Consider the following 23,492-nt stretch of genomic DNA (forward strand, 5'->3'; position numbering starts at 1 on the left):
TATGCATTCTTACGTCCCTGCTAGGGACAGCCAGCCTGCTCAGACCTCACAGTCTCCCTGTGCAGGCACTTGTAAAGACAGTCCCTCTGTCCACTACAAAAACATGGGACACCCAAGTTGAACTGAACACTGAATAACACCACATGGGTTTGCAGTGGTCTGTAACTGAAAAGGTTCACTGGAAGCAATTTGCAAAGAAATCCTTAGGAAACCACCTGGATGGTTATTTTAAATTAAAAAAGGAAGAGATGCCACTTTAAAAAAATAATTTTTAATACTAGGTTTAAGGTTCCATACATGTGATAGTCATTAAAGCTTATTTAACCCTGAAATTATCTGGCCTCTTTAATTCCACAGGGACTGTAAGGCTCTTGGGTTAGAAATGAAAAATAATGTCAGAACGAAAATGAGACTTTCCTGAGTGCAGGACCATTATTACAGAATATTTTCTTAATCAAGCCTCTTTAAGAGCCAAGTAGCGGAGAAAAAAATAATCCGGCTAAACAGCTTTCATCCACAGATAGGGTCTTAGCCGATGCTTTGGGCCACTGATCAAAATAGGCACAAGTCAGTCCCAAAGGCTGTGATACACTCACCTAAAATGCATGTAGAACTGATGATTTGTCCATCCTCAATCTCAACTGTAGTACACCCAGTTCCTTGTTACAATACGCTTTTGAGACGATCCCAGTGCGCTCTGACATTTGGGCTCTCAAAATTCAGAGCTTTCTGGTTGTTCAGACTGGAAACTTTCAGCAGGAGCAGTGATTTCTGTCGAGTTTCTGTTACACCAAACATCTGTGGTGTGCCCCACCACCCTCTCCCCAAGGATGAAACATGCTGCGGGGAGGGTGTTGCAAGCATTCCTGAGCTAGACAGCTAAGCTGGAGTCATAACTGTGCTGGCCAGGGCGCTGCTTTGAAGAAGGCTCCCATTAGAATTAAAACATCCCACAACTCTCATCACAACAGCCCTATTCTTGAGCGTGGCTGAACATGGAAATTTAAGGATGGGGGCGGAGTGGGGGGGGGGGGGGGGGAAAGACAGGCGAGTAAACAGATAAAGAGGGAGCTCTTGCATGCAAGTGGAATTTCCTCTGAGCACAGGACATTCTTTATCATTAACTGGTCTGTCACAGGAAGGAAAATGGGAAAACAGTGTTTCCTGTTAGGGGGAAGAAAAAATCAATAGGCCTTGGAAATACCTGCCTGGAAAGAACCTTTTGTGTTCCCACCAGCAAGCAAAATAAGTTTTTAACTCCTTTGGAGCGTGAGCTCTGTTTTAAAGCAGTTTGCTTCTTGAAATGGGAATTCTGTATAAACACAACAGTTAAAAATGACTGGCAGTTCAGGCTGCTTGGATCTTTCTTGCTTGTTTCAGAAAATGCTCTAATTCCTGGAAATATCTTCTATGAGACAAAGGCTGTTTTCAGGACACTTGAATTCTTCTGAGTTTATGCCTATGAAGGTAATACTAATTAAAAGGGCCATTTGCCATACAAATGCAGTCACTCCTCTAATATTTTGATTAAGATGCTCACAGGTGGACAATGGGTCTGCTCTTGCTTCTGGTAAACAAAGTTTTCTTAAAGAGCACAGTTGCCAGGCAAGCGCTTGAAGCCTGGGGAGGACAGTGACCTACCCTGCAGCTCCTGCATCATCTGTTTGGCTGCATTTTGCCCCGAATACAGCCAGGTGGTGGAAGCGTGGGTCTTTCAGAAGGGTGAGAAGAGGCCGGTTCACTGACAAAGGCTACAGGAATGGATGCATATGCACAAGCAGTAACCCGGGTTCCTCAGGGTAAATCATTTTTCTCTTTGGTGGCAGCTTCCTTCCTTCCAAAGGTGGGCCTGGAGACTTAAGTTTGTGCCTCAGTTGTAGCCACATTCCCCATCAGTTTCAAGCTGTTCTGAGCCAGGGATCTGCCTGAGGCCCATGACAAAGTTTATAGCAATGCCAGTGGCATAACTGGCTGAGCAGAAGCTATGTAATCCAGCAGCGTAAATGTAAGAGGACAAAATAAAAAGGAGGAAGGAGGGAAGATGACCTCTTAGACATGCACAGAAAAAGGGTTGGAAGTCACATTTTTTAAATGGAGAGGGAGAAGTGGGCTGAGCTTAAAATGAAACTATCAGCAAGGCTGGAATTAAAAGAAAGCTTTAGGAATGATCTAACTTTTATTTTATTACATTACAGAAGACAAAAAATCAATAGCTGGTAATTCAGACATAAATGAGTTATACAGGCCATTGACACAATGGACCAAACTTTATAACAACCACATCTGATGCTGTCAAGCCACAGGCTTCAGTGGCGCCAGTAATAATTATGGCCGATCACCTCTAATTCAGAGCTGCCTTGCTTGATAAAGGTGTCACTCTGAGTGGCTGCAGCATCAATATCAATTGAGGATGTCATCCAGCAGGTCAGCCTGCTGCAGAGAACTGTGTTTTTTTAATTGAATAGGATAAACCCTTGGTTTTTCTGCTCTCATTCTGTCTGTAAAAATCATATATACCTTAAGCAAAAATCATTTGAACACATGTACTTGAATTCAAGACTGAACCCACGACTGTGGGATCCATTGTGTTGATCCACAGAAATATATTCTAAAGATAATTTATAACCCTAAGAGCATCCCTGGGAGGAAGGTTTGGTATTTTACAACAGTCCCTTTTCCTTTGCTACATAAGGAGCATTAAATCGCTGCTGTGATCACTTAAGGAATCCCCTCCCAAAAAAAGCCCTTTTTGGTAAAATGCTGCTAGGCAATAGAAATTGTTTTTCTATAAACTCACATCATTATAAGGAAGAAAACACATTGGCTTTGATGTTTTCCTGTTGCTTTCTGAATTTGGGGGGATAGGTATGTCTATTGACTGTCGGAAAACTGAGTTTCACTCTGAGACATGGGGTGAGGCGACTTTGTAAAATATGCCAAGTTCTTGATTTATAAGGAAGGGAATCACTTTTAAATACCTCTCCAGTGTTTCAGGTGCCATTAATGCTTATGTCTCTGCAGCCTGACATTGAAACTGTTAGTCTTTGGATTGCTGAGGGATGGTATGTCTGCTTAAGCATTTTCACGTACTATTGTTATTATTGCTTAGGCTTTGCATTCTTTTGTGGAATAACTGTTTTGTACTGTGTTGGTTACAATTAATTTAATTGTGAGTGATGAACAGTGAAAAAAACCTCTGTAGGGGAGGACACGGGAGGTATTTCAGCCCTGGTCACTGTAGCATTTAACATGAGGAGAACTTAGAAACCGCAATGTGATGCAGCAGAGCAGTCCGCACCACAATAGCTAATGCCTGCACACTTGAAAAGCTTCTTTCTGTTGTGAAAAATTATTACTAGTTCCACTTAGAAACATTCTCTATCCTTAAAAAAGTCAGGAATATCAGACTCAGGAGATAAACACCAGAAGGGAACCGTTTTAAATGCGGGGTAAGCAATAGCAGCAACACATTGGTGAGTTGGTTCATAATCTTGCAGTGCTGTACAGTTTGGGACTTTTCTGGTACTTTTTAAGTAATGGAGGAGAAAAGTGCCTTGCACCTGTACGTTTGCAGGCGCAGCAAGAAACAGCCCTGTAGTTAGCCTTCAAAAACTCGAGCGGGGCTGTATTCCAGCCCTGCGCGGCTGAGGCAGAGAAATCCCAGTCTAACGGCGTACCCTGTAAAAGCAGCGCTACTCATTCTCCCCAGACCCACGCAAACACGCTGCCTCCCCTTCACGGCTTTTCCGCTGCCCTCCTTGTCTACCGGCTCGATCTCTTCCTTTCCCAATTGCCGGATCTTCCCGAAGCTCGGGACCATGCGGGCATCGGGGAGCGAGCCCGGTTTGTGCGCAATATCTTCTGATCAGCCCCCGTCAATCATGTCAGCCCCATCCCTGGGTTTTCCTGCAATCCGGCCGGCAGCTGCGCAGGCCCTTCAGAGGCGGCACTGTTTCTTTCTCTGTTTACTCGTTTCCAATGGCAATTGCACCACCGAGTCTCAGTACGGCTGGAACTTGGCCTGGGGCTGTTTTGGTTACATTGAAGTTTTTGCTTCAGCTCTGCCAGATTTAAATGGTGACTTCACCAGCAACTGAGCTAAAAAGGAGAAAAGGGGAGGAGGGAGGTAGTGTAGCGAGCGGGAGCGAGCGAGGGAGAGGGCCAGAGCATTACATCATCACTTGGACGGGAATCAAATGGGAAGGATATGACTCACTCGGGCTAGTTAAGCTTTGGCTCAAGTTCTACATACACTCATTCCAGGGCTCTCATGTTCTGCACCTCAGCAGGGAATTCAGGCTCAGTGATGTCCATGAGGTTTGTTTTTAATTTTCTTTTCCTTTTCTGATTTCTATATACTTCCCCCCCCCCCTCGCCTTCCTCCTCCTCTCCTCCTCCCCTCCCTAGTCCCCCTTTCCCACTCTCTTTTCCACTTCGACAGAGTTTGCTTTCTGGTGCGTGTGTAACCTCGACTCTTAGCAGCAGAAGCTGGTTTTTCGACCAAACCGAACCCAAACAAGGAGCACAAGCAAACTTGAGTGAAGTTTGGTGGCTTGTTGTGTTTTGTTTTTTCTCCCCCGCCTCCCCATCATTGTGTTGCTCCTAATCGGAGGAGACGGGGAGAGAGTTAAAATGCAGGAACCAATCGCTTGGACGGTGATGTAATGCTGGAACTGCAGGGCTGTTAAGTAATGTGAGAGGAAGGGGGTCAGGGTTGCAAAGCATTTACCTGCTGTCAAGGGGCTTTAAGTTTATTATCAATTGCAGTGACTGTAACTGGCTTCAGACTGCACTCTCTAATTATTCACAGACTCCCCTTTTTTATCTTTTATTATTAAAAGTAAAACTATATTACGGTATTTTAAAAAATGTGATATTATCACAGCTGCAAATTATTTTCCACCAGGGTTTTTTGATATTTTTTAAATGGCTTGAAACTGGGTGTCTCTTTCACAAAAAGCCCGGAGAGAGCAAAAAGAAAAGAGAAAGGCAAAGGCAAAAAGGGGTGGTTCTTCGAGCGGAGCTGGCTAATTTGAAACTGTACGAGGAGAGCAGTTCAGCCTCTGCCTAGCAGAGTGAGTAAAAGCTCCTGCTGTTGGAAATCCGCTGTAGAAAATAAAACATTTAAGGGACGCAGTTTGCAGAGCTCATGCCGAGGAGGAGCCTCGGCGTTTCATCCCTAACACTTGTCAGCCAGTGTTCTGATCCTTAGCTCGCCCCAGGCTCCTTGCTTGTTTGATGGGCTGCTCTCTCACCATTGCTGGGACCGCTGAGGTCCCGATCCAGCAGGCAGATCCCCCTCCTGTCACACTTCTGCTCTCCAGAACTACCTGTGATTTGGGGCATCTGCCCATGTGGGTTTCTTTTGCGGGACAGAGCACTGCGATTGTCTTACTAATTCTGTCTGTCTCCCTACGGACCTTTTAGTCTTTTTTCCACCTAGCAAACAGCTTCTAGGTCTGGGGGGGAGGGAGAAAAGTTACCTCTTCCTCAAGTTCACTGCGAGTACACCCCCTTAGGGTGGGCCACGTAGAGTTTAACATTGACTAAGCCTCTGCTCAGGCATTGCTTGTGGGATGGATGTGGGATACCAGGTGTATGCTGGTGTCCTCGGGATACCCGTTCTGCTCGGAGGAGCTCTGCATCAGGTTTCTGTGTCAAGAGCTGTCTGCTCCTAAGAATGCTCTCGGAAGTGCCCCCTTCAGGGAATTTCTGTCTCAGAGGGAAGCACTGTATTCGTGTCCACTGGGTCATCAGCAGACCAAAGATTTGCTTGTCAAACTAAAGATAGCGTTAAACACACTTTTGAGGGTTTGGTGATGTTTTAAAAAACCTGTATTGGGGCCTAACTGAGCAAAATACCAAACAGTGTTGTTCTGAGGTGATGGCAAAACCTCCCCATCTCCGTCTGAACAAGGCAAGAGCCCCTGACCAGCTCCTGCCTTCCCTTCCCTCCAGTAGCCCTCTGCAAAGCCATCTCGTGTCTAGCTGTTATGTCCCTGCACTTTACTCCCAGGTTTTTCCTAAATGCCCTGATTTCGAAGCTCCTCAGTCAACTGCTCAAGCACAAACAATTGCTCATGTGCCAAACTTTTATCATTTGAGAGCCTAACGTAAGGCCGCACCCGGCTCTGGCCCACGTTGCAGTGCAGATATACCATATGGATTAGATTGCGCAGTGCTCTGTTGAGGTTGTGTGGGTTGTGGAGGGAGCTGTGCTGCTGCAGGAGTTCCCGTAGGATTTCTGACTCATATTTTCTCCTAGAAATGTTGGGAAGTGCAGCTCCACGGACCATGAGAGTAAAGCCGCGTAGATTCCTCCCTTTGCCTGCCCGCTTCAGATGCTGGGGTGGACTTGTCTTCACTCTTTCCCTTCCTGCTTTTTCTGGCTGGAGGCTTTGTGCGGGAAAAGTCTGTCACTGTTGTCCTAGGACAGTGTCTAGCCATGTCGGCAAGATACTGGGCAGAGGATGACAGACTGTCACGTTCTATCTTTGCCCACGCAGAAATGCATCCTTGCTGTTTCTCTTATAAAAAACACATATAAAGTATGCTGTGCAACGTGGCTTGGAATTCTTTGGGCATGGGGTTGCATTCCACGGGGGATCAGAGTCTCCCTTGTCTGGTACTAGCTATTAAAATTTCACCTGGCTGGGAGGGCAGCAAAGGAGAACATCTTGGTGCTTTGGTCAGCCTGGACTGACTGATGACCCTGCCTTTTGCTCGTGATTTTCACAGAGCAACTTCATCTTCTCCACCCTGCTGATCCATGCTTGGTGAAGTTAAATAGAGGATGTAAAGATGTAAATCCTTCTGCACTCTCAGAAGTGCATTACAACTCTTAAGTTACAATTTACTTCTGCTACTTCACTGATTTCAACACAGCACCACAGAAAAAACAGTTTTAAAGGCTTCTTTCAAAAAGTTGCACTTGTAAGTTCCATATGTGTACTTGTGTGTGTCTGTGTGTGTGTGTGTATGTATATATCTCCTATTGAAGCAACAAAGCATATAATTAATGAGGTATAACTGTCCTGATGAGAGCCAGGCAGCTCTGGTGCTCTGGTTGTGGTTGACAGGTGCTTTTGAAATGCACATTCATCTTGGATAACAGAAAAATGAAAGTAGCTGCCCATCTTGTGCTACCTTGGAGCCAATGTGCAGGTATGCCTGTGGACAGTCAGAGGTCAACAGCTCCGACAGTCAGCCTCAACATGTTTGAAGCCAGGCCTTCTGGCAAGAGGATTTTCTTACTGAAGGATGATATCTTTAGGGACCTAATTTTTAAACAGCAGCCAAGAGAAACGTTAACAGCAGTCTGAAAATGAGCATCAGAAGATATATTCAGAAGCACATGTAACCTGTCAAACAAACCAGAGGCCAAACACACCAGAGCTGGGAAGCGATGTTTGCACTGGAGAGCCGACCGTGCACGGTCGCCCTGTGAAGAAAGGCAATCTGCACAGAGCAGAGCTGGGCTGGAAGAGTCCCAGTAAATTTTCCCCACCAAGATCCCGAGTAACATTTCCGCCTGCATTGTTGAATGTGTGCATTGGCAGAACGTCCGCTCTATAAGCTGTGTGATTTTAAGCCGTAATTTGGTGCTCCGTAGCTGGTCTCTGCATGCACAAAAGGATTGGCTCTGCAGTTGCGGTACAAATGCAAGAGGTGAAAATCAGACTGCTTATTTTTATTTCACTGAATGTGATCCCTCTGCCCCTGGATTCCTCAGTTTTCCTTGCTCTACAGTGAGACTATTTCCCTTAAACAGTTTTGAAAGGCTTGGCTGGTATTTGTGAAGCCCAATGAAGTTTTCAGAGTTGGCGTGGCAAGTGCTGGGGTCAGAGCAGGCCAGGTGTTGGGCAGAGGTGGTGGCAGGGCTGGCCTCATGTCATGTTTCGGACATGGTGGGCACGAAGGCCAAGTTGTCTTGCGTACGTGGGTGAGGGTGCTGGGGCAGGAATGGGCCTCCTCCTCCTCCCTTCCCCGTCTCTCTCTGCTCGTCTTCCCACCCTTCTTTTGTTCGTCCTGCACATGCCTGGGCCGAGTTCAGCCCAAACTGTTGAGATCAGCTTTGCCGAAAATTACACTTCAGATCAAAATGTGAGTTAGGTTCCTCCAGTGTGAAGTGAATGCTGGGTCTTTCTCTGCAGCTATAGATAAACCAGATATGAAGGTAATTACATCTCATTCCTATCTGACTCTCTTATTTGCCATAATCTCTTTTAATCCCTTTGATACTCATCATAATAATGTTAATCTTAATGAACTCATTTGGTATTAATGCGGATGTGATTTGTAAGTTCAGAGCAGGCTTGCCATCCTTGTTTAGTGTTCATTAATATCCACTTAACTGTGTTTATGCTCTCTTTCTCCTGCAAATGGACTTGCGTGTCTCTGTCTTCCACCTAGCTGATGTGGCAGTTCCTGTAGTGGAACTCTCTTTCCATGCTCACGTTTGTATTTCCTTTCTATTCCTCTTTCTACTTATACAGTCCCAGAGAAAGGAGCTGATGGTTTCACTGCATCCAGCTGCTAGTGGCTTTCTGTACCCCATCACTTACTCATTTCTTCCACTTTCGACGTCAAAATTGAAGAAACCCTTATCCTCTTGTTCCTCATTCATGTGGCATTCCTCCTTAGATTGCCTCAGAGATATTACCTTACTATAGCCTTTGTTTTATTGTCTGAGAGGGTGAACGAGTAGGAGACACAACCCCTAATCTTGGCAAAGAGACAAATTATTTGTTGCTTACTACCGTACTCTCCCCGAACACTCTGTTTATGGGTGGGGTACCTTGCCCAAACAGTTTCCGACGTGACCAGCCAATTCTAGTGAGGGAGGAATACGTTTGGATGTTGAACCTGATCCAAAGCTTATTGCAGTGAATGGGAGTGCTGCCTTGACGGGCTCTGGATAAAAATCCGTAAAACTATCCTCTTTTCATTCCTTTGAGCACCCACGTATTTTTCAACATCTCTAGTTTTGGGATGTGCCCTGCTGAAAAACTACTTGTTCAGCCACAGTGATCCCAGAGACTGATGAACCTTGGACCCCCGTTAACGGGCGATTTCCTCTCTACGTGGGTGCTTGTGGTTGTTTTTAAACATGGTGTGGAATTTCTGTGTTGTGGTTCTTGCCATCTTCCCTCCCCACTTCCTCCAAACACGTTTTTAAGGCCTTGATTGTCAAATGGCATGAATTATTTTTCAGCCCCAGTGACACACATTTTACTTTTTAGGGCTTTTGGATCTTGACAGAGCCAGGAAAGTATCATTTACTTAGTGGAACACTGTTTATTCCATCCCCACTTCCATTCTTTATTTTATTTCCTGATGTTTCCTTGTAGCATCAACTTCCTATGCTAAAACGAATAACTGTACTGAAAACATCTAACTTTCAATTTACTGAAGGATTTCTGCATATTATAATAAAACCAGCCATTGTCTTGGTAAACTTACTAGTCGAGAGTGAGAACTGTAGTCTCTCAGATCAGCACAAGCTGTATTTCTGTTGTGGTCTTTGTTTTACCGTACTATCTTTCATTCAAGAGCATCACAGGATGTTTTGCAAATTGCAGCCATTAGTCAAACATATTAAGTCAAACATATTAAAGCTCTTTATTAGTATGAATACAAGTTGTATTCATATAAATAACAAGGTGGCGGGTTTTACTGCAGATATCTACAGCTCTTGTGCTGCTCCATGACCATAAAGAATACGGGCCAATGTCATTCCAATGGGCACTGTTTTCTGGAGATCAATAAATCTGTGCCCATTAGCAGCAGCAAAATAATAATAATAAAACTTCATTACGTTGTCTCTAAATGTCAACTAGTTATCAAAAGCCCTGTCAAAAATAATACCAGTAGAATGTTTTACCCCACTGGAAAAGCCCATCAGCACCAGAAATTTTATATGTCAGTTTTAACATGAGGTAGTTTTTTCCAAACCGAGTCTCAAAAACCAGAACAGAAAAAAATTTACTGGACCGAATCGTCTCTTGACCTCTGTTTGAGGGCACTCAGTATCACATAAAAAAAGTTCCAGTGCTGTGTTCTTTGTTATTATTCGGTTTCCAGATCTAAGTGAACTTTTCTTTCACTGCAGCTAAGGGGGTGAGCTGTATTTCTCTCGCGCTGTCACTCACAGGACTGCAGGAATTCGCATTGCTCTGAAACATTTTTAGTTTTCTTTTGTAAATGCACGTAGAAATAAGGTTGACTAAAAATTCAAAATAAAGACTAAATTAAGGTTGAGTTTACAAATTGCCTGAACCAAGAGACTCCTTGGAATCCAGTGTTGACAAATACCTCCTGTGGCCATTTGTACGAAGCCAGGATGTGGTGCACCAAGTGCAGATTAGTACAGAAATCTCTGTATGCGTGGATCTGTATGTGTATATAGTCACCCTGACCCCCTCACCCCCCCGCAGTATATTTAAGGCTGCAAGGCAAAATTAACTTCTGTTATTCCTAAGCAATCCTATCAGAAAGAATTTATCACATGAATAAGATTCCAAGTTGCGTGACTTAAGGTGGTGATGTAGGTGTATACATTGGAATGCCAGTTTCTCTCTGTTTGAAATTGAAACCGTATTAGCACCCCTCAGCTCTACCTCCCACTTCAAGTTTTTTCAGAATGAGAAATCAAATATTGGGCAAAAATGTAAACAACAGTTAAAGGGGGACATTGCTGTGCATCACTAAGTGTTTTGTTCTGTTTTTTACTTGCTAATCTTGTGCAGTATGGAACGTTTTCCATTCAGAGCAAAACCCGATGAAGCTACTGCAATTCAGTAGGTACTGTAATATGTTGAATGAACAAACACTATGTAGCAAGTTACCTTTTAGTAATTAATTTAGCCATTTTTTAGTTTAGTTTAAACTATTTTGACAAGACTTTGTAGTGCCCTGTGACAGAGCTGCAGAATACTTCAGGAAAAGTACGAAACCTTACCAGCAACATCTATAAAAATATAATGAGAAAATAAATGAATATTACAGGAAAAAAATTGTATAGAGTTAGTTGTAAAAGCATGGATTTGTAAAGATCTATTTAGAAAAGTGAAATGTGGTTGATTGAAAAGTTTCTAACAAGGTTCAATAGTTGTTGGGCTTTTGACAAATAACAATTGTTTTAAGGGAAATTGGGAATTGCTTAAAGAGAAAATGCTTTCTCTTCCAAATTGGTAATTGGTTTTGCTGAGAAATATTTTTTTTTTTGTTATTTAAAAAAGGTCTTGAAAAAGAATAGCAGTTTTGCACTTGCTGTACACTGAAGGATGATTAAGCTTCGTGCATTTTATTTTCTGTTTGATGGCCAGTTTCTCTTCTCAGTGGTTCTGTTCCTTCTGATTCGTTTCTGTGGGAAAATGCCCAGAAACTGTGAAGAGTAGCAAATGATAAAACAGGCAATAATACTCTGGCAATCGCACGTGTTACATTCCAGAGTTTTAAACTTCGGTCTCACCTGGTGCCTGGGACAAATTCTTGACTGATAGCAACAGCCAGCAGCAGTGCTATCTGACATCTCCTTTTTTTTCCTTTTTTTTTTTTTCCCCTTAAAAGATAGTTCATCTCGGGGAGACTTGTTTTAAAGAAACGGACTTTTTTGGAGTGTGGAACTCACTGAGCTGGATGTAGGAATGGTGTGAGTCTGCTGCTTCCCCACGCAGCACTGAGCACAGGGGCACTGGATTTTGGCGGCACATCTGCATTGGCATGTGCCTCTCGCGCATAGTAATTATCAAACAGGACAAACACTAGATATAATAATTAACTGATTGGCTCAGGGTCACATATTTGGGTTTGCCCAAACAATCCCCAGAGGACTTAGAAAGTTCTTCTCTACTGTGGGGAAAATAAAAAATCTCTGCACCCAGCCAGAACCTTGGGGAGTTTAGGGTGAAAAATGTTTGGACTGCTGAATAGCTCCAAGCAAATGGGCACCCCAAAACTGCGCACACGTCCCTGGGTGAGCCTGCAAAGACTTACGGCACACTGCAGCCAAGGAAAGGTGGGTGAGTTGCACAGAGGACAGATGTCGTTACTGCCATCTTCCCTGGGTTGAAGGGAGAGAGTATCAGGAGAAGCAGAGAGCAGGAGAACTCGGTTTATTTAGCCTGGGAGAAATGGATAACGGGGGATCTAATTGCAACCTTCAGCTACTTATAGGGTGGTTACAGAGGAGACAGGGTCTGCCCCACTTTGCAATCTGAAGACAAGAAGCAAGTCACAGTTTCAGTGAGAGAAGTGCCCCTGGGACCTAAACAAAGGCTCCCGCAGGAGGAGTGTGGCAAGACACAGCAGCCAGCTAGAGAGGTGGTGCGGTCAGTCTCCGTTGCTGGATATTTTCACACTTTGTCTAGAAAAGGCCTCCAGCAGCCTGCTCTGATACTGCATTTAGCCCTGCTTGGAGCAGGAGGTTGGACAAGGTGACCTTCAGAGGTGCCTTCTGACTGGAACCGTCCTCTGGTCCTGCACTGGGCAGCAATGGCAGCACCAGCTAGCTGTGCTGCGGGGGAGGCAGCAAGAATTTTGATGAGGAAAAAGCAATAAGAAAAGCAAATGGCGAGATAAGAACATAATGTCATCTAAGGCATATCCTGTGCCTGCTTGTGTCCACCTTGTTTTGAGAAGTAAAGAACATCTGCACCTTGTGTGAGAGGTGTAACCATGGACTCTGAATTGCTGCTACTGGGGAGAGAATGAATTATGCTTCATTTCCTAGCTTTCCCACCACACTGTAAGTGACAGTCACCTACGTTTTAGGAGATGCCTGATAAACATGCAAAGATAAAACAGGAATCCTGACAACCAGCCATTTTTGACTGAAACGAGAGCCAAAACGAAGCCAAATATCTTTTCAGTTTATACACAGCTGAACGAAGTCTTGTTCCCTGCTTGACTAAGCATCTGTATTTTCTGATTATAGTCAAGAATTGCAAAGTTATAAAATGTTATAAGAATATCCATCTCTGAGGTATTTCCAAACCAGTCTGCCGTTTTAAGTACCACTTTTTTCTCCCCCTCCCCTCCCATTTCTTTTTACAAAAATAGGGGAATTAAATCACAACAAACAAAACTTTTAGGCCTTCATGGTAATTTTCAGCATATTTTGCAAAACTAGGAGACAAGCTTTGTCCATCACCATGTGAGGGATCCATTTGCTAATATCCCTGTAAGCTCAAAGGTATGTTTTACAGGAACTTGGCTAGCAAAAGCCGTTCCCACTATAAAAGTAATGGCACATTAATGCCTTTTTGCAGTGAACCCCTTGTATACCTTATTCTGCATTCATATATGTCCATTAACTAATGACTATCCAATATGCTGTCACTAATATCACATGTAAAATCATGCCTTCCCCTTCTGCATGCTCAGTTATTTTTTTATTGCAAAATTAATAATTTATTGTGGAATATGATGTAAAGACTGAGGAACAGTCACTGAACATGAGTTTTCACTGACAAAAGCCTGTGCAGTGACGCTGACTCAATCTTACATTCATCTTGAGCTAAAAGCCTTAGAGAAGGATATTGTTCATGTTTATGAAGTTTCAAAAAAGTGCAGTCCTAGAGCGTCCAGCCTGGCTCTCGCTATGCTGCTGACACATTCTTTACTGTCATGCATTCACCTGGTTTGCATCCTCTTTTCTTCTAATCAAGACAAGCTTCGTCCTTTTAAAGCGCTGAGCCTGACCCTTCGGTAAATCTCAAAGATGATTTTGTACCACTGTCGGACCTGGAGCAAATCACTGGATCTAAATGTGTGGTAAAAACTTCCTGGCTGGAAGAGCTAATCCCCTTGGAAAACAAAAAGTCCCATACTTTCCTGTAGAATAAACTATTTTCCCTTTGCCTTGAAAACAACATTCCTACCCGGTTTATTTATTAATGAACCTAATCAGTCTTGAAGTAAGAAAATATCAGTGTTCTGTTTTTCATTAATACATCGATATTGATGTTCAGGTCTCTAACTAGATAAATCAGGTAGGAAAAACCTAGGAGAAAAGACATAAAAGAAAGGAACGAGTTGGAGTATTACGTTGTTTTTAATACAACAGGAAATTAAGAAAAACTGTCAGATTTAAGGTTTCTTTTGTGTCATTCGTGTGCTTGTGGCAGGTGAGCTGTAATGCTAACTAGTTCTCTGTGAATAACAAACTTGTTCACTTAGTTACTGAAATCAAAAATAATTTAGGTTAACTCAATATGACTTAATTTCTTAATTATTCTGTTCAAATAAAAAAGAACAAATTTTTTTTCAGGTTTACAAGAAAATTAGCACTTCTAAAATGAGCTAGGTAAATTTCCAAATTAGTATGCCATTTTAAACTGCAACATTTAGAAATGTTAAAAAACTCTCCTTTTCCAAATATCTATTCTTGTCCACTTGAAAGATTTATTAAATATAATTTATTAGTGAATTTAATAATTTTGGTCAATCTGAAAGTACTGCTTTGGGTAAATTTTCTATTTGACTGGGAGGAAAAAAAGGTCCAGGTCTAGCTTTTGAGCTTGGCTGCAATTTTCTGTGTAAATCACATCTGTTACAATGCAAGGGACTTCACTGCAATAAAGAGTATATTTAATTCGCACATACTCTGTAGATAATTGAAGTCTCTGTCCTCATGTAACTTTGGCATTTGAGTTGGTATCGGGAACCTCTCGAAAAAACTTTTCATCATTTCTAATACAAGCAGGGCCCCATTCACGCTGTGAAAAATAAGGGGGTTGGTGCAAAAAAAGGCTTTTGCAACTTGATTTTTTCCGGTGTGGCTCTGTCCTCACCCAGTGCGAGTTGCAGGGCCAGCAATGCCCCGTGCTGTGCTTCCGTCATCTCCGCCATCGGTAGAACGAGCTACGAGTGGCTGAAGAAATCTTGCAAGGTTTGTAAAACTGGAGAATATTAAAGGAGGGCATGTAAATTCATGTAGCTAGATGCTTGCAGGATTGGAGACTAGATGTCCATAGAAGATGATTGAAAAAACTTGTTTTCTCGCCAGTGACAGGTTAAAAATAACTCTCTACTTCAAGCTGCCTGTAACACCGTTTCCAATCTTTGCAAGGCCTCTGGGAAAGAGCTGCTTTTTGCTTTGCACAGTACCTCGCGCGTACTGACCTAGAGAGTTAAATCTTCTGTTTGGTGCCTGTATTCCCTGGAGTTTCAGTGACTTACGATTTTGTCTGTCTGGGTTTTTGATGATTTGAAATACCAAAGGGAGCCGTAAGGGTTTTCATTGTCACGTAGGCCTGAGGGCCGGTGGTCAGTAGGGCAGGTGTGACTGGGTGCCCAAAATGTTCATCGCCTTTGAATATCATGATTCTGTTCTGATGGGAAAATTCGCAATAATTTTTTCTTCTATTTTGTTCAGGGAAGAGTCAGAAGTTAATGAGGAAGCCCATAAAACTCCATTTTAAGGTTGCATTCTTTAAGTTATAAAATGAAGGTCCTTTGGGTGAGACAAAATGCATTAAATCTTAAACACATCATTCAGGATGTCTTTTTTAATGGTCATTTTCCTCAGAAAAGAACACAACTGAAAAATATGTATACCTACACAACTGAAAAATATGTATACCTAAGTCTAAGAGGAAGCCTGTCAAAACCTGCCAAATTTGTGGGGGGTTTTGTGTTTGGTGAGTAGCAAGGTTCATCCTGGCTGTGATACACTTTCAGTTGGCATCCTTTTTATCCAGTAACGTGGGGGTTCTCATTTGGTTATTTCTCTTTGCGCTGATTCTTGATATGTCGCTTAAAAAAAAAAGAAGTCTGAGCAGTTGAACCATATGTTTATATCGTAGCTCCTAATGTCAAAATTTTAATTGATTTTCTCATATTCGGGGTTAGGAGGGGGCTGTATCGTGTTCCACGACGTCATAAAAACAAAAATATTTAAAATATGTTTCAAATAAAATGAGGGGGGAGAAGAAAAAAATGCTTAACTTAGAAAAGATGTGGGATTCATTAACAAAGGAAAATACTGGCCACGGACCAACGGCAAGCCAAATGTTTTGCCAGCAGTTTGCAGTTCCCAGTCATCATTGCATGTCACTCTGCCTGCTGCACCAGCCCCTCCAACCATATATGCCTTCCTTTTAAAGAGAAACCTGTCTGGTTTGAGTTGAATAAATTAATTTGGGTTTACTTAGTTTAAAAACAAAAATATAGAGGGCCCAATTTTATTTCATTATGCCCGTGGGTAAAGCAGTCCAAGGTAATTACAACCGCAGTGCTGGTTGCTCTATCTTAATTAAAGAGGGTTTTTTTTGCACGTAGGTTTTTGCACAACATAATAAAATAGTTTGTGGTCTGGCTAGCCTCAGTGTCACAAGAGTGTACTCACTTGAGAAATTGTCCAGCTTTTCCAAAAGCTGAGGCCCTTCCATGCGAGAGGAAGCGTGGAGCTGCTCAGCGCAGCACAGGTAGTTTACAGTCCCTCCTATTTGGTGTTAAGGGCACCATCGTAAATCACGCAGCAAACAACCTTTCATACAAGCTCGTACACTAAGTGGCAAGCTTGTCAGCAGCAATGAATGTGGGCTTCAGTAAGACTTTAAGCAATAATGTGCTCTAGAAATGTGCAACACCGGTTACACACCTGTGACCAAACCTCTTATTTTTCCAAACTTTCCTAGTAATGTTTTGGGTTGCTTGGAATTTTTTTTTTTGGGGGGGAGGGGAGGGTCTCCTTTGCAAATAAATATGATTTATTGCTTAGCAAATCCTTTTAAAGAAAAGGCATCAAAGACATTTAAATAATGTACTTGGGATGGTGATTAAAAAAACCCCAAACTCAAATCCCAACAAGCATGGCTAAGATGGCCTGTTATTAGAAAAGTCAAAGGAGGCATGTTTGCTAGTTGAATAAATCAAGTAGCGTTGTAAAAACACTGTCTCAGGGATGATTAAGGGTAAGTGATTTTCATTACTGCATTAAGTTCTCCTTTCTGTTGTGGTGCTTTTTATATCACATCAAGCTTAGCTATTCACTTACGCTGCTTTAAAAAGCCCCAGCGCCTCAATTACTTAAATCACGACCCGGTGCATTGATTCAGAGAGACAGCAACACAAGCTAGCTTTACTTAATGCTCAGGAACCTGACATGGGGCCGTTCTTTGGCTGCTCTGTCTCACGCAGTTGGTAAAACTGATTGAATTCAGTTTTGCAAATACCAGTGGACCAGATCCCTGGGTGGCTCAAGTCAGTAAAATTTCACTGCCCCCAACAAGTTCACCTCCCCACCTGGCGCTTGTGCTTTCCTTCAAGTTGCACAACTTTCCCTTTTCTTACATTTGTATTGTTAGGTAATTAGGGCCACCAATTGTCCTCGATCCAGATCACAGTTCATAGAATCATAGAATGGTTCTACGTTACTCATTTGCAAGGGCAAGGTCCACCAATATTTTTGAACCTTGCGAGAAGGGTCTCAGGGTTGGAATAAGGAACATCCAAAGGGCCCTCGATGCTTTGGTCAGTGACCAGCAGTGGATTTTGTTCCTCTCTGTTGGGGATCCGGATTCTCCTATGGAGGGGCAAGCAAGTTTAGCGTCTGCTGCTTGGTCTGACACAGTTTCACCTGAGCTTGCATTTACAGAGGAGAAAGTGCCATGGGGCTGTGCGTTGTACCCCAAGCCAGGACTCCAGCCAAGCAGAGGGCGGCCCTCAGCTGCTTTTGGGCTGCTCTGAAGCACAGCTAGCAGTGGCTGCCTGCGGGACAAGGGGAGCTGGAACGTGTGGTGCTTGACAAAGCTGCTCTTCCAGCCTCCCTAGGCATGGCCCAGATCCTTGGCAGCACTGGCTGCGTAGGGCTGGGAGTGTCATCATAGACACCTGGGCTTTCTAGAGGTCTGCATGCCTAGAATTAGGCATGTGTAAATGGGGAGAATTAGCCTAGAGGTGGACCAGGGAGACTTCCACCCCCTTACTTAAGTTCAAGACATGAAAATACTGATTTACTTTGCACTCTTTGTGGTGATACTGAGGCAACAACATCCAAATATGCTTCTAGGATGCAGCTGCCAAAGAAACGTTTCACAATGAACACAGAGGGGCATCCCTGTGGCAGCCTCAGCTGAGGTGCTAATGATTTCATAACCTGTTCTTTTATTATGCAAGCTATAAAACCTGCTGAGACTGTTCGGCACAAGGGTGCCTGCTGCCAGGGCAGGAGCCAGGGCGCAATGGTGGATTGATAATGGGTTTCCATGTGGAACAGATCTGCACTGTGTGTTTTACATACATGGCTTTCAAACTACAAGAAAACAGCCACTTTCTATTTCCATTTGCATGAGAGGCTTCTCATGAATATCTGAAATAGACATTTATTGTGACCGTAGCCCTACCACAAATTAAAATCAGATCCTAAGTCCCCTGTGAAAAAGCTCCTCATTATAATGTATGGAGATGTCAGAAATGATAGTAAATGACACTTAAATTTAAACCCCCAAACACTATGCTTATCCATGGCTTAGAGTTAAATCTACAGTGGATATAAGACCAGGAGCTAAGCAAGGTTTTCAGGGGTGGGGGACGTCCCAGTAGATGTATAGCCACAAGCTAAAGAACAAACAGCTGGTTGTATGTGTCTGCCAACTGCAAAGCGTCTTGCATATATACTGCTGCATTTTCTTCTTCTAAGCCACAGATTACTTTTGTTACATATCCTACATAGACCGGGCCAGATTTATATGAGGTGCAATGTTGTTGATTCAGACGGTTTGTTGCTATAGAGAAAGAGATAAAGGCAGATTTCTGTGTTGGTCTAAAAGGTGCACACCTGAATCATTATTCCTGAACACTTAAGTTTTCATAAAATTTTATGCATAAGCCATTTTAAAGACTTGCTATCTGGTAGGCTAATACCAGGGCTAAATCACAAAATAGAGAGTCCAGGCGGGGAAAAAACCCTAACTGTGCTGACCTGCCATCTGACTTTGCCACTATTCTTTGCATTCATCGTATTTGCCTTTCCTATTTAAAAAAAAAAGAAACAGAACGACAACAGAAAACGCAGAGCGGAGCGAGTAAGCCATGGCTTCCGACCCCTGGAAATCAGCCATACTCACTGCTGTGCAAATTCCTGCTGCTCTCTGAGCTGAGATCATACTGTTGGAGATGGCAAGTGTAGAGAGCACAGATCTGTATCTTTCTTCCATTGCTAAATATTAACAGTAAAAAATAAATGCAGGTGATGCAACAGGCTTTGACCGGGCCTATTTATGTGACTGCTGAGATATTTTAACCAGATCAGTCAAACGTCTGGCTCCCTGTGAGCCAAATCAAATAGATCTGATGTTATTGTAAACTGAGCGGAGCTGCCACTTCATTGTTTAGGTAAATTTAACATTTTTTGCACGTTCACCTGCACTGTACTGGCATGACTCAGGGTATGTGTGTGACAAACACTTTGCTTATTTTATAGGAGACATCTAGAAAAGGGCACGTCTTCTTGTTTCCATTCTCCCTTTCCTGCCTCTTCCCCTTCCTAAGCCGACAGTCCTTTTCCTCTGCCCTCCCAACAGCTCTAAGCAAACAGTTTAAAAAAAAAAAAAAAAAGGAAAAAACCCACCCAAACCAACTAATGTTTCTTGAATGTCAGCATGTTCTGACTTTGTCAGGCCAGCAGGAGAAACAAATTACATTGTCAGAGGCCTTCCACTGACAACTCCACTGTACCCATTCCCACAGTTTAAATCTGGAAACTCTTAATGCCAGTGCTGCAGTTGATTCCGATGGCTGTAGTGGCACTTCAGTGGAAAGTGGTACTTCGGAGCTGGGTGTTGCAGCATCAGGCAGTCAATGCGAGTTGAAACAGATGCTCGTTTTCCTGGAAGGGCTGTTTTCAGAGCCACATTTCTACGGGACACTTGGGCCGTGTCTAGACAAGTGGCATTACTTCAACCGTGCAAATGCTGCTAGCGAGGTACTTTTAGCCTGGTCGGTCTGGTCTTTTTAAATTGTTTTATACAAGGATTATTCCTACTTGCTGAATTATGATGCTGAAAACTGTGAGGTGAATCAGAGAAATGTGCAAAATCTTAAGGTTTTCCAGTACCCTCAGAGTTTCAAAATTCAGCTAATTCAGTTTTTGACTCTGCTGATCATACTTCTGCTACATTACTTCCCTTGATGTGACAGCTTTCTAGCTCAAGCACTGTTTCAGCAGTGGTTCTCAAAGGGAAAGTGGGGGAAAAAGAAACTGTGCAAACCAAAAAGTATTCATGGAGTGTGTGAACAACTTACGGTTCATGTTAAAGACATATAAAATAAATAATCAGGGAAAAAAAAAATTAACAGTGTGTTAGTTCATACTGCACACTCTTGGAAGCTGGCAGGATGACCTGGGCTTTTGCATGACTGCCTACTGACCATTAAGCCCTTTTCTCTAAATTGGTGCAGTGGATGTTGCACAAAGTTCTGTTTTGGGAGAATGTTTCCTCTTTGAGACAACATGTCTCTCAAGACCAAAAAAAGAAATAAATATCAAAAACCAGCTGTGAAACACTACACCAGAAACATCAGTACAAACTGGAAGGTAAAACAAACTTTTTTTCTTAGTGGGATGTAGTGTGTTATTAACGTGTAAATCAGCGTTTCAGGGTATAATTTAGGAAAATATCTTCATAGGTGTCATACATTTTTACGGATCTGATTTTGTTCTAAATGACTGTATTAGCAGTACTTCTGTGAACTTCAATGGCAAGAGCATCAATGCCCGAAAGAACATCTGCCACAGCAGGGTCAGCCTCTCCTTGTCTTTCTCAACTGTGCTGTACGTGCTGCTGCACAAGGCAAATATGATGAATGCAAAGAATAGTGGAAAGCTGGATTGCAGATCAGCATATTGGCTTCAGTGATGGTATCAAGAAGAGCAGCAAGGGTAGAATTTGGCCAGTGCTTTCAGGAGAAATGCTGTGACTTTTGTACTGATCCTCCTGCTTCACTTCATAAGCTAGTCACCACCAGGGGTCAGGAGAAATTACTCAGTAGTAGTCCACAGATGTCAAGGTGTAAGGTGGGGATTTTTGTTTTCTTTTGAAGCGTAAGACATAGATCACTGTCAAAGCTTGCTTTACAACTAGATGTAATGCATGTTATATACTGTGTGTTTATGGAGTGTGCGTGCATGTGTGCGTATGAGTGAGATTCCCAGTTGGTTTAAATCCATTGTCTTTGGCAAAGCTGTGCGCTGTACACCATTGAGAATTGGCTCTATTGCTGTTGATATATTCATGCTTCTCTTATTGTTTTCTCAAATTATTGAGTTAACTAGGCTACAGCTCGTGAGCTTTCTTTATTTTTCAGGTTTATATTTCCTCGGTGATATTTTGCTCATAAATAAGCACATTTTGAAGGTCATCAGGTAGACTGGTGTGCAGAGCTCTTTAGGAGGAAAGTTTTAAATGAGCTTCTGATTCGCTCATTCCAAAGAATGATTCAAAAGAGAACAGCAAATTCCTGTTAAAAAAACCTAGAGATATTTGCCTTTTCATATTTTATCCGATTTCCACTTGCTTCTATTTAAAACATCTTGTAATAGTAAGTTTCCTTTCTGCTTTAAGCCGGAGAGTCTAAAAAAAAAAGTGCTTGGTATCTGACATTACTGACCACTTAGACTTGCTGCTTTTTATTATAGGTATTGGCTGGTTTGCATGCATATTTTTAAACTAAGATTTAAGATTTACATGTTATCTGGAAATTGATCTATAACTTGAAAGGCTACTGTAGCCACAATAAGAATGAAAATAACCCTGAACTGTTGAAAATTCAACTTGAAGCACCCAAAGTGGTAATGACTGCAATAGTAGTTTTGTCGATATTTATAAATCAATGTAAACCAGAAACTGGATGTTTTAATTTACTACAGTTTCAGTGTAACTGATACCCTCAAGTTTAGAGCTTTAAGCTTTGTGAAGAGCAGTGTTATTGCAGGGCATGCATCCAATTTTTAAAACATTATATAGATTGGAGACAGATGAGCTTTTCAGAATTATTTTAGGCCTATTTTGATTGAATGCCTGAGATGCATTTTCCAGTGGAAATTAATTGCATTGATGTGAAAACAAATGAACTCCAACCTCAAAATTAGCTGCAGGTTCATGCTCAAACCAGTACTTAAAAGGGAGGGAGCGGGCACAGATAGTGGCTGGAAATTACGGTGACAATATACACTTTGTTGCAAGAATAAAATAACATTTTTTTCAATGCCTGCTCTTTTTTTGCTGTCTCTTAGCATGCATGCATGCGTAGGAAATTTTCCCTTGTATCCCATGCATGTGTGGACCGTGGCTTTTACTAGCTATCACTTCTTCCCCTTGCATATTTCTGGAAACCTTTGCTGGCCTGTGTCGGCATCTACGTGTCAGCAAAATCTCCAGCAGGCACTCGCTACCTGTAGTGCTTCTGTCATTGCCGTGGGGCATTTCTGGAGCACACCGTTCAGTAAAATACACCGTTCTGGGGGACTTTATTAGCAAACAGCAGCTAACAGGATTTCCACCCTTCGGTGAAATTTGCCTTACCTATGTAAAAAATGCTGTAGATGAGTTTGGGATTCCTGTTTGCTTGACTGATGCTCTCAATCAGTGGTAACTCCCATTGAGATGTAGGCAGAGAAAGCAACGTGAGCTCTTTAAATAACGAGAGCAGACAACGCTGGCTTGGAGCTGATTTGTGTTGAAGTACAGCTGCAGCAGTTCTCCCCAACTTTGTTCTTTCTGCCTTGAGATTCACCTCTTCCCTGTGCTTCTCATCATTTGTACTAATACAGCTGTCACTTGGGATTTTTAGCATGTTTAAGAGATGAAGCGCGTGCAAAGGTTCCTCCCAGGAAATGGCATATATTCATTTTGATCTTTATGAAAGTTTGAAAGGAATTGGTGAAGTGGGTTGGGGGTGGGAAGAGGGTCACTGAAGATATATAGCTATTTGGCAGCTCTAAGATATTTTTACACCTGGAGGTGACTTGCTAAACAGATAATTGAGAGTACACCCTCATGTACGTACTCTTCTCCCTCCTCCCCCACTGCCACCCCCTGAAACAACCAGCAGCTTTGAGACACTGGGCACATCTGGGGCTGTGACCGTGGTGGGCCATGCACAAGTACTAACTTTTCTCTGGGCTGCAGAGAGAGCTTGGCACCGCAGGAGCATGTGCTGATGGCAGAAGTTCTAGGGAAGCAATGGGCGTTAAAAATCACAGAGTATCTCTACGGTATTCTTGTTAAAGGATGGGATTAAGAGCTGGATTTTGGTTCGCTGCTGATGTCATATGTCATCTGAGACTTTTCGAAGCTTCTAATTTTCTATTTCACTTATTTGCTATTTTGTTTAAGAAATCATGTTTGTATTTTCTTATATAATGCCTTTCTTAAGGATTTCTACTTTTGTAGTGTTTTTGGTGTTGAGGGTAGAATTTAAATCTCAGTAAATGAATCATCTCACATGTATATACCTACTTGTTTTCCTCACTAGTGACTGTGGGC

At 42.6% G+C, this 23,492-nt stretch overlaps 1 protein-coding gene across 5 annotated transcripts in view; it reads left to right on the top strand.

Moving 5' to 3' along the window:
* CREB5 (cAMP responsive element binding protein 5) overlaps positions 1-23,492 on the top strand; it is a 256,757-nt gene that overhangs the window by 154,235 nt on the left and 79,030 nt on the right. Inside the window, exon 1 of one of the 5 annotated variants that reach the window (XM_074574927.1) lies at positions 4,244-4,317. The exons of the other annotated variants lie outside the window; for them this stretch is intronic. Coding sequence (XP_074431028.1) covers positions 4,271-4,317 — 47 coding nt within the window. The 5' untranslated portion in view covers positions 4,244-4,270. Of the gene's footprint in view, positions 1-4,243; positions 4,318-23,492 lie in introns of those variants that run through there. 5 annotated transcript variants of the gene reach the window in all.

The sequence above is a fragment of the Larus michahellis genome, chromosome 2 (assembly GCF_964199755.1).
Source record: "Larus michahellis chromosome 2, bLarMic1.1, whole genome shotgun sequence".
NCBI classification, from domain to species: Eukaryota; Metazoa; Chordata; class Aves; order Charadriiformes; family Laridae; genus Larus; species Larus michahellis.